Genomic DNA, 13,894 nt, shown 5'->3' on the forward strand with positions numbered 1-13,894 from the left:
ATTTTGCATATCTAAAAGATGATGTAAAATATCCAGGTGCCCCGGTGTTGAATTCTCTGACCTTGGCAGCAGGCTCCTTGTGCTGCATGGGTTTTGATGGTTCCTTATTCCTCACTATCGTCGGTGGTGGTTGAAGAACGCGGGGTTGTGAGGAAAGCAGGAAGGGGTGCTGGGTGTTTCCTAGTGCCGTTGCTCCTTCAGTGTCGGGCTCCAGTCGAGGCTAACCATTGTTGTGTTGGTGTGCAGTACATCACAGTGAGGCCCAACCAGAGTGACGTCCTCAAGGGCATGTTTGTGCCGTCCTGTTCCGACTGTGGCACCCCACAGGTGCAGCAGGCCGTGGGCATCGTGGGAGCTGTCATCATGCCACACAACATGTACCTGCATTCTGCCTTAGTCAAGGTGAGCGAGGCCTTTGTCCCAGTGGCCTCCTGGGTAGGTCATGGGATGTGTGCCTTTAGTTGAAAGGGACACATAACTTAGTTTACAACCGTTACAGCCCCGAAGGAGCAAGGTATTTTTCCGTGGTTGGACATTTATAAACTCCACACACTTGGACTCTGGTTTATGACCAGAGATAACTAACCCCCTGGAGAGAAACTGGGACTGAAGTTCTTCATAAAAGGTGTGAAAGTGCACCCAGTCTCTTGTGTTTTAATCTCAACACCCTGAGCGGCCCCAGGGAGGTCAGGAGTGAAGAGCCCAACCATCCTTCTACCAGTCAGTCCTACACAGCTGTTTGCTCGGAGATTTCAAAGACCTTTATACTTGAGGTTATACATTTCTTAGGGCAGGTTTTGTGGTTCTTCCAGCCACAATACCTGAGCGCTCAGTAGTCACTTCATTACTCCTGCCCATTTGAGGAATGTGTAATGCCATCCAGGGGTCATGACGTTCTTACTCAGTGAATGAGGATGTGAGTGGTTTCTCCCACATTTCATCGGGTCCATTGTTTGTCCTCTGAGTCTTTGGTTGTCTCTAAACTCATGAAATATTACAAGGAAACTTGTTCCAAAAAGTAAAAAAAAAATGACTGCTACTATTATCTCTCCAGTCCAGACAGGTAAACCGAGCCAAAAAGGAAGAGGTCCGAGAAGCCAATAAGTACTTTTTCATCGAGTCCTGCATTGCTCTCTTTGTTTCCTTCATCATCAATGTCTTCGTCGTCTCAGTCTTTGCCGAAGCATTTTATTGGAAGACCAACCAGCAGGTGGTGAGTAGGCCAGGGTCCCCAGTAGTGGTGACCATGAGCATACTGTGACGGCTGGAATGGGCTGGGAAATACGACAGTGACCGGGGCACAGGGGAAAGAGATTGGGGCCTCCACCCTGGGCAGGGTGGGCAGTCTGGGGCCGACCCAGCCAGACCGTTTTCCTTGCTTTTGGCTGATAAGGGAGATCACTTAGATGAAAGATTGCCTCCTGCAGCCTCATGCCTGCTTGGCCCTTTGTTTCCTGTTTACCAGCTGCTGGCTTGCCATTCCTGCCTTTGGTGGTGAGGGCAGGTTGGGAGGAGTCAGCAGACAAAACAGAAACTGTTGCTGGGACAAACTGTGTTGTTTTTTACTTCTCTGTCTTCTCAGTTCCTGATTGCCTATCTAGTTTGTTTTTCTTTTTTTAACTTTTTAAAAATTGATTTGACAGAGGGAGAGGAACACTGATTTGTTGTCCCACTTATTCATGCATTCATTGGTTGATTCTTGTATGTGCCAGACCAGGGATAGAACTCTCAGCCTTGGAGTATCAGGATGACACTCTAACCAACGAGCTACCTGGCCAGGGCCTGTCTAGTTTCCATCACCACTTTGCTTCCCACCTGTAGTGCCTCAGACTCCTGGTGCTGCTTTGACTAAGGACTCCCAACTCCCTATTCTGGTGTCCTCTCATCCTCAGAGCCTGACTAAGGGCTCTCTTATTTGAGATGACCCAGCAGTGCACACTGATGCAGTAAATAACTGTGATGACACAGGGCACAGAAAGATTGTGGAGGGGGAGTGCGAGTGGTACCTGCAGCCCATCTTGGCCCATCGCAGCCTGTGTCCAGTGTTTTACCTGCAGGCCGTGTCTCAGGGATGACTTGTGAGTGACGTGTAGGAGACCTCTTTCCTAGTCCTTGCCTTGAAAATAAAAGTTGCCCTGAAACCGCTTTCTTTTCCAGATTGAAGTCTGCAGGAACAGCAGCAGTCCCCACACCCACCTCTTCCCCGACGACAACTCAACGCTGGCCGTGGACATCTACAAAGGGGTGAGCCTGTTCACACTGGTGTTCCTTGCCTCGGGCGATATCCTTCACATAGTGTCTGGTCTTCTCTGTGGGTTCACTTCAGAGTTGAGTATGTCTTCTTTGGGGTGTCATTTATTTCAGAGGTCCAGATGCTAGAAAAGCATTTTGGACTACATAGGAGAATAGAGGATCAGCTAAACGAATGAATTGTTTCAGCAGTTCCCAAAGTTGTGTTGATAGTACCGTGTTCTACAGGGTGTTAATTGGGGTGATCATAGAAAGTATACCTGGTAAAGTGCTCTTCACTGGGGCCTCGCTTACATTCTGAACCTCCAAGAGTCAGTTATATGTGGCACTTCCCAAAATTATCTGACATTTTCACTCTGTTATCTTTTTTTTTTTTGAAGATTTTATTCATTTATTTTGAGAGAGAGGGGAAAGAAAGAGAGGGAGAGAAACCCCAATTGCTTGCCATTCACCCGCGCTCTGACCTGGGATGAACCCGCAACCCAGGCTGGTGCCCGGACTGGGAATCAACTGGCGGCCTTCCGCTTTGTGGGACGGCGCCCGGCCCACCGAGCCACACTGGTCAGGGCTCATGTTACCTTCTAAAGCAGTGTGTTAGCAACATAATTTGGGAAATGTAGTATAGACTTTAAAATGTATATATATTTAAGCTATAGGTTAAAGATGAAGGCTTCAGGAGCATGAAGTGAAAAAAGAACTAGGCTGAGGAACGAGGAACCATCCAACCAAGTTCAGGTTGAAAGCTTTTCAGATGAGGGTAGGACCCGAGGCGAGCTTCTGGGACAGTGCGCTGCACGTGGGAGCCGGGTGCCCAGCAGAGCAGGGAGCAGTGCAGTGCTGGGGGTCGTCGGCGCATCTCACTGACGCACACTCTCCCGTGCCTCCCCAGGGTGTTGTCCTGGGCTGCTTCTTCGGGCCCGCTGCCCTCTACATCTGGGCGGTGGGCATCCTGGCCGCGGGGCAGAGCTCCACCATGACAGGAACCTACTCGGGCCAGTTCGTCATGGAGGTACGTGCCGTTCTGACTGGTAAAGACGAGAGGAAACTGCCCTTTTGTTCCTTATTGATCCCACGCTTCTCCGGTCTGCCCGAGCCCCTCCAAACCCTTTTAGTTTCCTGTTCCAGGCATTCATCCTGCCTCTGTGTTTTCTTTCAGGGGTTCCTGAACCTAAGATGGTCACGCTTCGCCCGAGTGATTCTGACCCGCTCCATTGCCATTATCCCCACTCTGCTTGTTGCTGTTTTTCAAGACGTAGAACATCTCACGGGGATGAATGACTTCCTCAATGTCCTGCAGAGCTTACAGGTACGGAGGGGAGCGGGGAAAACTCACATCGCATTTCGTCAGGCAGCACTGTGCATTGCCCTTAGGCTCTGTGCCTCATGCCAGCTGCCGGGGAAATTTTAGAGGAAGAAGCATGGCCTCGGTCTGCAGTGAATGTACAACATGTGAAGTCCCTGGCATCTAAAACGTCTCGGGGTTTTTTTAAAGCCTGTTGAATGGGAATTATAAGCTATAATTTATTTAGAACACAAAGTTATTGTTCAAGCCAAGCAAATATTTTGTTTAAAGATTTTATTTATTTACTTTTAGAGAGAGGGGAAGGGAGGGAGAAAAATGTCAATGGGTGAGAGATATATCAGTCAGCTGCCTCTCAAACACCCCTATCCGGGGACCTGGCCCACAACCCAGGCATGTTCCCTGACTGGGTGTCAAACCGGAAACCCTTCGGTTCCTAGGCTGGCACTCAGTCCACTGAGCCACACCAGTCAGGGCAAGCCAGGCAAATATTAGATGACACGTAGGACACTCGTAGGTTCTAAGCAGGATAAGACAAGGCAGGTATAAATGTTTGTAGAGACACATATGATCATTACTGATGCTAGTTTAATGGTAGCTGTACAGATTTCAGTGTGATGCTTGAACATTTGGGATGATAGCATAATTTCTCATGGAGCAGATGAGGCAAGGTCTGTGTTTCCCTTTCACTAACGGTGCTGCTCTCTGGGGTGATACAAGGCCCCCCGGTAGCCCCGTCTGATCTTAGTTGTTTTTTTTTCCAGCTTCCCTTTGCTCTCATACCCATCCTCACCTTTACGAGCTTGCGGCCAGTAATGAGTGACTTTGCCAATGGAATGTGAGTGAACACCTCCCAGTTCCCCAAAGCTGTGGGGGGCAGGGGATCTTTATCAAACAGGCCAGTAAAGAGGGAGTCACACAGGGGTTTGTGAGGTGGGTGCTCGTGCTGCCCCCTCAATCTCTGGCTTAGAAAATGGAGACTGTGAATGGAGTGAGGGAAGGCAAGGATGTTTTTTATTTGCTGGGGGAGAAAGTAGCTTTTAGGGCTTTAACTCTTTAGCTTCCACTGTGGAAGTGTAAAGCATCTTAGTTCCACGTTAATGATCTGAATAAGAGGTTTGAACTTACACCTTTCATATACATCTGAAAAGGGTATGAGGGTAGTTGAAATGACTTCATGCATCTCTAGAGACTCATTACTTGTTCTGTTTTTAGGTTGCATTTCTAGGGGCTTAAGTAATAGAAGTTATCTGATAGCATTTTTTCCCTTTGTCCGTCTCAGTGTCTAATTAGGCTCATTTAACCACATCTGGGACATGTTAAGAACAATTTTTCAGTTCTTTTTATTCATTATTTTGAAAGTACATTTATTAAAGTTGGGGACAGTGAAACAAGGAAGGGCTTAGGATGTAAGAAACACCAGGAGAGCCCAGGCGGGGCTGCCTTAGCTCCCTGGGGAGTCAGAGAAAAGAGGGCCTTGGAGACAGGTTCAGGGGGTGAGCCCAGGAGGAGCTGCTGCCCATGGCTCTGTGATTGCAAGTCTCATGGGGTCGCTTAGATTTTGGCAGATGCACACCTGAGAGGGAAAAAGAGGGAGAGGCAAAGGCATGGGCATATTCCCAGGAAGGGGAGCATGCCTATCTGGAAACACTTCTTTTTCTATTTATTTATTTATTTATTTATTTATTTATTTATTTATTTATGTGTTTGTTTTTTAGGGAGGGAAAAGGAGGGAGAAAGAGGGATAAAAACATTAATGTGTTTTGGGCGCACAAGGTTGCCTCTTGTGCGCCCCTACTGGGGACCTGGCCTGCAACCCAGGCATGTGCCATTATCTAGGAATTGAACCAGCGGTTTGCAGGCTGGCGCTTAGTCCACTGGGCCACACCCATTCAGGGATGGGAATGCTTCTTACTCCTGTGCTGTGTACCCCACAAGACACAGTGTCTTGCTGTTTGTGGACAGGTTAGACCGTTCTGCTAGTGACTATGCTGATTCTTTTACAGAGGCTGGAGGATTGCAGGCGGGATCTTGGTCCTTATCATCTGTTGCATCAACATGTACTTTGTCGTGACTTACGTCCAGGATCTAGGGCACATGCTATTGTATGTGGTGGCAGCTGTGATCAGTGTGGCCTATCTGAGCTTTGTGTTTTACTTGGTAAGTCCAATTGGGAGTGGGCGGGGGCATAGGCATCAGGAGTGGCAGAGGTGGGGCTGACATGCAGAAAGCACCCAAAAGAGCACATGACAGTCTGTCCCTAGGGTATCGAGGTAATTTACATGAAATTGTTAAATCAGCTATAGTTAAAACATATATATATATATATATATATGGTGTGTGTGTGTGTGTATATATATGGTGTATATATATATGGTGTGTGTGTGTATATATATATATGTGTGTGTGTAGGGTTAAACAATATTTTTAACCATAAAATTTGGTTCCTAAGAGCTATCATCTTTCTATTTCTGTCACTTCTGTCTTTTCCTAAAAGAGAGCGTAGGAACTAAAGGACGAGGAGCCACGCGGGCAGGAGGGGTGGTGTGCGGTGGGGCTGCAGACAGGCTGCGCAGTGGGTCCCCGAGCTTTGCGGTGGGCCCGTGTAGGTGCGCAGCCCTGTCACTCTGCCACTGAACAGCTGTCCAGTAAGGAGATAAGTAGAAGTGGCAGTCTCACATTGAATTATTTTAGAATTATCTAAAAAAAAAGATGGTTATACAACCACATAGAAAAGGAATGTAGACTTAGGTATACCCAGATAATCAAAAATGTTTAAAAATTCTGAATAATTATATAAAAATGGTAACAGTCCTTGTCTTAAGATGGTGGGATGATGGATATATTCTTTTATTTTCCAAATCTTCTGTAATATTCCTTATATTAATGAAAAATGGCTGTAGTAACAACGGGAAGTCCACCTTCCCGTTCTAGACAGGTTTCTCTGAAAAACACAAGGGTTGAGGAGCAGGGACAACCAAATTTATACCACGTCTGCTGACGAGAGCGGTGGAGGGCGGGGGCTGGAAACCGCCGCTGACCCCTGCGACACTCCCCTGGTCCCGTGGCACATCTGCTGCAGGCCGGCCGTGCGGCTGAGAACACCGCTTTGGCGGGTGTCTTGAAGCCCTGTCCTGCGCTGATACATCCCTTCCGCTCCCCAGGAGGCCTTGGGGACACTAGGATTGTGCTGACCCTGTAATCTCCCAGGAAACCCAAGTCACCCCATTATGTCCTTGACAGGAGCCATTTTTAAAATTCACTGCGGAAGTTAAGGGAATCCTCCCTTCGTGCAAATTGGTGACGGAGGTGCCCAGTTGTCCTGACGTCATTGAAGACCATTTTTAAGGCTGAGGGCTGATTCTAGAGTCGGCCACTGTTGTTGAGCTCCAAAATGTACTGACAGAGCAGCATAGGGGAATGTTCAGTTGCATTAGCCTGTCATTCCTTCCCCTCATCGTGAGGAAGCGGGTAGGCCTAAAGAAAAGTAGTCTTCAGGGAACTCCAGGTCCAACGAAAGACACAAATTGCAAACACAAATTGGTAGGAGCAGAGGGAGCTTGGTGTTGTGACCAGCACAGAAAAGCTTTGCTGAAGGCGGCAGGTGCCAGGGTGTTCTGAAGCAGCTGAGGGGCTGGGAGGATGACTTGGTGACAGAAGCTAGGCAGAGCTGGGTGTCCTGGGGGGAAGCAGCTTTGCGTCTGAGCGGTGCAATGCGAGCGGTCACGGTGGGCTCCTGGGTGACGGCTGTGTTTCATCTTCCAGATCTGGCAATGTTTGATTGCACTGGGCATGTCCTTCCTGGATTGTGGGCGCACGGTAAGCATCTCTAAAGTCCTGACCGAAGAAGCCACCGGTGACTATACTAAGTAAACACTGGATCGGCCCGTCTGATCCACGTAGCCATCAGAGCCAGTGTGTTTCTATGGTTTACTGTGTGAACATAGCCAAGAGTATGTGCTGTTGCACAGACTGCGGGTAGGACTCAGCTGTTGGTTGTGGAAGACGCTATTCCACATGTGTCTGAAAGATGGAATTTTTTCTCTAACTGACCACCTCACCTGGGAACTGGATTGGATGGGATCTTTGAAAAGCGGACGATTTGCTGCTGTCGTTCTAACACTAAACCCTTCGGGAGCTGCTGAGGGGCCAGCTTATTTTATCCCTTTGAGAGTGAAACCTCTGAGTCTTAACTAAGCTATGCATTAAAAAAAATGTGGAAAATGCAATGCATTTCATGATGAAAGTGCAGAGTGGGTAGGCAGATTTGTTTATTAAAGAAAATGGATTATAAAAGGCTGAGAAATACTTATGCATGCCCTTTCAATTATTTTAATTATAAAAAAATTAAATCTCCACTAGGGTGGTTCTATCCATACTAAATATAAAATTATGAGACTTCTACCTCTATAAGGTTCAGAATTCTTCAAATTTCTACTTTAAATTTCTCAGTGGGAGTTAAGAGGAGTAATAAAGCATAAAAGTGATAAATGGACAAATAGCAAAAACTCACCTATGGGTGGGGGTTTACCAATCACCTCGAAAATCACTTAGAAGATGTTCCTCAGAGACTGAACGCTTACCAGGATTTTCTTGGGAGCACCGACTTTAGTAACTCGTATGTCTGTACACAGCACTTTCCTGACACTTAGTCTCAAGCATATCTAGTTGCAAAACCTTCACCTTCCTCCTCCAGGAGGGATGGTAGCATTTATAAGCTGATGTTCTCATGACACTTGGGGGTAAGGAGAAAAGACCTGAAAGGAGAAGAGCCACCTGTTATATTCGTAAAAGCCACCTCCTGCAGAACCACCGTGTTTCCTGAAGTTCGCCCAGGACGACTGGCAAGGCAGTCTCAGCAGCTGTGGACCTAATGGCTGCAGAGTTCTCTCAGCAAGGCTGCGCGGGGCTGCCTCGCCTCAGCCATTCCCTCAGAGGGGAAAATGGACCAGCTGGTGGAGCTCTGGCATCAGAGGAGATGGGTCCCTTCAGCCCGAAGCTTCTGCTCTTCAGCCACCTGCAAGATTTTTACGTGTGGAGCCAGAGACTATGTGATTATCTCAGACCAAATCACATTTGTCTGATGGAGATTAATAATCAAGTCTTGTATATCTGTTGACTCGGTGCAGACAGTAATGGGAATGGCGTTGAGTAACTTCTCATTTGGGGTGGGCTTTCCCCTGGAGTCCTGGTGGACTGATGTTCTCTGTTCGTTTGAGCACCGGAAGGCATTATTGTGGATATTTTGCACACAGTCAAACATGCAGAGTGGACAGACTGTCTTCTGTAAGTCACTAAGGGTAAACCACCGATTCACTGACATACCTTTATTTAGCCACTCAAGTAATGTAGCACAGGCTCCTGAAAGACAGATTTCCCTGACCGCTCCTCCTCGTGTCCGCCCCTTCCCCCGGTGAAGATTTCGGAGGGTGACACCTTAAGTTGCAGTAGGTCTGGCTACAAGGTGAAGGCCAGTCTGACCCAAACATTCTCTGTAAAGACAGTACAGAAACATTTACCTTTGCTCTAAGTCTGGGTGGGCCCAGGCATTCCCAAAGTCACAAATATTTAGAAGCCCAGGTAAAAACTGCCAGTTTTCTCTTAAAAGCTGTACTAATGACTTGGAGTGATGGAAAATTTCTTCCCAGTGCAATGGCATTCTATAATACTATGTGTGTAGTATTGCACAAGTGTTAAAACCTCCCGTGCTGGACCCCACTGGGCCCTCTCAGTCCGTGCACTGCAGCCGGCACTCTGGCTGCGATGAACGCCGTTCAGACCTCTCAGTCTCCCGGTGCCGTGCGTGCGGTGTGCTTTGTCTGTGGCTTTGTGTGGGACGTGTAAGGACATGCAGTTGGACATCATACCATTGGTCCTTGCTCTCCAGAAACGTGACATGAAGTAACTGCTGCTGCAGCCTGCAAGGGATGCCCGGGGATGGGGCAGAGGTGCCGTCTGGCTCTTGTGAGGTCGCACTAGTGGTTTTAGGAGTGGTTACAGCTGAGGTTTTAGTGACCATTTAACAATATGTAAACTTGGTTTGTAATTAAAAACATTTTTCTTTTTCCAGTTTGGCTTCCTGGGTATTTTTTTAACTTTAAAAATACTTTATTAATGAGGGTCTCAACAATTTTGAAACACTAAAACACCAGCTGCCAGCTGGAATGGCACACCAAGCCCACGCCGGCGTGTCCCCTTGTTGGGGGGGCAGAGGGGTGAGTGGCCTCAGTCCTGGGAGGACCGATGGAGTGCCGACACCCTCGTTCCCACTCACCCACTTAGTCGAATGGTGTTGCTGTTAGTGATGGTCACATCATCACCATGTTTAAACTTGAAAAAATGTGTTTTTCTGCCTTCTCTGCCCTAAACTGAACACTTTTCTCCCTGTAGTCTTATTTTACCATTGAGATGGGAATCGTATTGGCACCACTTAGTAAAAGCAAAGACAAGTGCAGGCACGTGACCTGGCCCTGTCACCAGATGCATGATGGGAAAGTCTGAGTCAAGCACTTCATTTGTCCCAAGAGTGTCACTAGGACTCCATTCCCCCTTTTTCTGTACCTACGTGGCACCACAGAAGTAATCTGGGGATTTTGTTCTCTCCGTCCTATCCCATTTAGCTCTCTTCTTCTCCCCCCGCCTTTTTTAAAGATTTTATTTATTTAGAGAGAGGGAAAAGATAGGGAGAAATATCAGTGTGAGAGAAACACTGATTGGTTGCCTCTCATACCTCCCCAACCTGGGACTTGGCCCACAACCCAGGCATGTGCCCTGACTGGGAATCCAACAGGCAACCTTTTTCTTTGCAGGATGACACCCAAACTGTAGAGCCATTCTGGCCAGGGCTCTCTTGTTCTTCTTAATGGGGTTTTAGTTCCAGAACTAAAATAGGATGCAAAGTAATTAAAAGATCCCAATTTGAGATATTCCCTTTAGCTCTACCCTCTGGAACTCTTTCTGCTCCTTCACTGGATAGGACCAGTGAATCAAAATGTGTCAGTTTCTTTTGACACCTTCTGAATGTTTAAAGTAGCTCATGCATTACCATGTACCAGTCCTGGTCTAAGCACTCATGATCTCGTTTAATTCTTACAACAGAGGGTCAACTTTGGTACAGACGAGGCAACGAAAAGGCCAAAAATAACTCCCAGATTATATTGCTAATGGGCAACTGACATTTGAACTTGAACACCTTAACTGCAAGGCCCACGTTATCATTACCAAAACCATCCTATGTAATATATAGTACACGCTTCATGTGAGTTTCAGATACCAAGCTTTGGTGTTCAGCAGCCCCAGAAACATGAACGCACAAAAGCGTTGGCTAGATATTCTGATTAGTGTTAAAATATGTTTCAGCTCAAGTTGCCAGCTGGCAGGCCAATTTTGTTTGGCCTGCACTAAATTAAAAAAAAAGCTTTTTTGGCAGTTGTAGAAAATAGGCAGGGCCCTCTGTGATCCTACCTCAGCAATAGCTAAGAACTAATAGTTTACTCATTTGCACCACCTCTCTGCCCTGGACAGTGTTTTAGCCTCTGTCCATGCCACTTGGCACCATTTCTCAATGTCCCAGAGCAATGACGCACTTCTCCGGTGGAGGAGCTCTGTCTATTTAAAGTCACCTCGCTAATACGCTCTGGGGATCATGAGACTAACTGTGCAACCCTTGCTCACTACGTAATGAGGAAGCCCGCCACCTTGGCTCACTTGAGAAAAGACTGCAGTGAATTGTCCGCATATCTGGCAATGGCCCCGGGGTAAGGAAAACCTGAGGTGGAAAACCCTAAAATGCATAAGCCAAAGTGTAAAGAGCTGACTTTCTGCGCTGAGGCCAGTGGGACTTGTATTTCCAAGCCCATCAGCTGGGAGTAGTTCTGTCTTGGGCCCCATCTGGACTCATCCTCATGCAGCTGTCACCAGCCTGTGAGGGGTGGAGGACAATCTGTAATGTGCTAGAAATTATGTTTATTGAACACTAACATGAGAGAGCATGTTAATGTGCTTGGAGTTCACAAGGGTAGCATTTACTTCCACTGTACAAGCAAGTAGGATAAGGCTCCAGAAGGACACATGACCTGCTGGAGGTCGTACAAAGGGGCCGAGTGGGGGCTTGAACTCAGCTCCAGTGCCTTTCCCACCACTCTGTAATGGGCACATGCTCTTCCTGCGAACTCAGTCTGTGTTCCAAGTTCATTCCCAGACTGCTGGTGCCAAGGGGCCATGACATTCCCAAAGCCCTGGGTAATGATAGCAGGGCTGCAGGGAGACTCAGTGATTGTCCCACTGAGTGTATGCAGAGGAGAGAGAAAGAGCTAAGTACAGCTTCACAGATCCCAACACAAATCATCCGGATTCTGGTTTCCAGGAGCAGGGTCTGCCGTGTGTCTGAGAAGCAGCTGAGGCCATTCTCAGACTGACAAACATTCGGGACCCAGGGCTCATCATCTCCCTCTCTTCCCACATGCCATTTTATGTTTTGGGTTTTTTTTTTTTTAAGATTTTATTATTTTTAGAGAGGAGGGAAGGGAGGGCGAAAAACATTGGTTGCCTCTTGCACGCCCCCAGCCAGGGCCCTGGAATTGAATTTTTGGGTTTGCTGGACGACGCCCTATCCACTGAATCACACCAGTCAGGACTTTTTCTTTTCTTTCTTTCTTTCTTTTCTTTTTTTTTTTTAATGAAAGACTTTGCTCAGGTGCCAAAGGGTGATGGGGCCCAGGACTTGGATCATCTGAAATCTGATGCTAGCACACACACAGCACTGAAGTACAAAGCAGTCCACGCACTTGCCCTTAATGTCCGGGTCAGGTTACCCGTTCCGAGGCAAAGGGTGTTAGGAGAATGAAGTGCAAATGGTGCCAAGGGTACCTGGCACTGTCTCAACGCTGCGCTACTGCAGCTCCTAGCTACTCTGTGTACCGTACACAGTGTGTCTGTAAGCCATCTCTTCTCTGAAAGAAAAATCAGTGCAGCAGCACTGAATGAAGGCCTCTATCGATGTGCTATCTATAGATACTTAAGTGACAGTTTAAATACCTAAGTACTTACGCATCAGTCTAACCCTTCTCCATCTTCTCGTCCGCAGTTCCTGGGACTGGCAGCTCAGCCTGAACTCTACCTCCTGAACACCATGGATGCCGACTCACTTGTGTCTAGATGACCGGCAGCCTGAGAGACTGTGTGCGAACCATTTTCTCTTAGTCCGTTTGTGCCCAGGGCCCTGTTAACACATCTCTGTTAGTTCAGAGGTGAGTCTTGTTCAATGTTCTGAACAAAAGGCAAAGATTTCCTCATGGGAAGGGTGTTAAAAGCTATCAGCTGTTCAGTGTAGGTCAGAGACCCGCCCACTCACGGCAGTCCTGCCACGGCCAGAGTCAGTCGATGGCCCGCGAGGGCCGCACCCCCTATGGGCTCGTGCCTCAGCTGCTGCGATTTAAAAAACATATATGTGTATGTACTCATGTAATCCTGAACGTATCAGTTTGGGTCGATTTTAAGATGACAAAAATTGATAGGTCTTTTATATTTTTAAACAACATCTCGCTCAGACAAATGAGATACTTGTTTTGTCTGGAGCACAAGTGAAAAAAGAAAGGGCCTCATGCTCTTCTTCAGCGGGAACTGGTCACAGTGACTTCCCCCGTCAAGTGGTGCTCGCCGACGGCTGGTCGCATTTCAGTCAGCTTTCCCCAGACCCTCAGGAACTACCGGTACTAGCACATCATTTCTACAGAAAACATTTCTTACATTTAGCAATCATATTTAATCCTAGTTACCAGTGTGCTTTACAATTGTTATCCTCTGTCGCTTTTCTTGAATTTTTTTTGAGATATGATGGTATTTTCCAAAGAGCTTAATCCCTGGTAACAAGATCCAGAAACTAAACTTGAAGCAACAATCAGTTCCCAGGCTTCGTCGGGTGAGGCAGCCCGCTCTAGCATTCGGCGGGGTCAGGCATGAAAAGAAGAAATGTCTAGTATTTAACTGTGTAAGCCCCAGCAGAACATAATGGAGGGATTAGTTTCCTTTTCTTCCCACTTTCCCCATTAGCACTCCAATATCATTTCTAGGTTCAAAGCATATTTCTAGGAGTGGCTTATATTTCTAATGTCCTAGAGAATGCTAAGCATTTTATTTCAAGGTATTTGTACCAAGTAATAGTATGAAATTAGAACCAGGCTGGTACTTGGAAGATTAGTCCACCTGTCACCAACTGCCTGCCTCCATGTGGGTTATAGATTTTTTGAGTCCCCTTCTTAACCAGGATTGTTTTTCTATACATTTTTTACAATAAAAATTTAATATTTAAAAATGGAGAGTTTTTGCTTGACTACCTGGTAAGTC

General features: G+C 47.1%; 1 protein-coding gene across 9 annotated transcripts in view; it reads left to right on the top strand.

The window, feature by feature from the left end:
* The window catches only part of SLC11A2 (solute carrier family 11 member 2), a 44,817-nt gene that overhangs the window by 23,286 nt on the left and 7,637 nt on the right, over window positions 1-13,894 (top strand). For 4 of the 9 annotated variants that reach the window (XM_036019031.1, XM_028532821.2, XM_028532824.2 and 1 more), the window contains exons 9-17: window positions 247-402; window positions 1,055-1,213; window positions 2,158-2,244; window positions 3,140-3,259; window positions 3,407-3,556; window positions 4,315-4,388; window positions 5,557-5,710; window positions 7,316-7,369; window positions 12,636-13,744. In XM_036019031.1, the coding sequence (XP_035874924.1) occupies window positions 247-402; window positions 1,055-1,213; window positions 2,158-2,244; window positions 3,140-3,259; window positions 3,407-3,556; window positions 4,315-4,388; window positions 5,557-5,710; window positions 7,316-7,369; window positions 12,636-12,710 (1,029 nt within the window). In that variant the 3' untranslated portion in view covers window positions 12,711-13,744. Of the gene's footprint in view, window positions 1-246; window positions 403-1,054; window positions 1,214-2,157; window positions 2,245-3,139; window positions 3,260-3,406; window positions 3,557-4,314; window positions 4,389-5,556; window positions 5,715-7,315; window positions 9,620-12,635; window positions 13,745-13,894 lie in introns of those variants that run through there. The other 5 variants (XR_004901589.1, XR_004901588.1, XM_028532819.2 and 2 more) reach the window with 3 other exon arrangements.

The sequence above is a fragment of the Phyllostomus discolor genome, chromosome 2, assembly GCF_004126475.2.
Source record: "Phyllostomus discolor isolate MPI-MPIP mPhyDis1 chromosome 2, mPhyDis1.pri.v3, whole genome shotgun sequence".
In the NCBI taxonomy this organism is placed as follows: Eukaryota; Metazoa; Chordata; class Mammalia; order Chiroptera; family Phyllostomidae; genus Phyllostomus; species Phyllostomus discolor.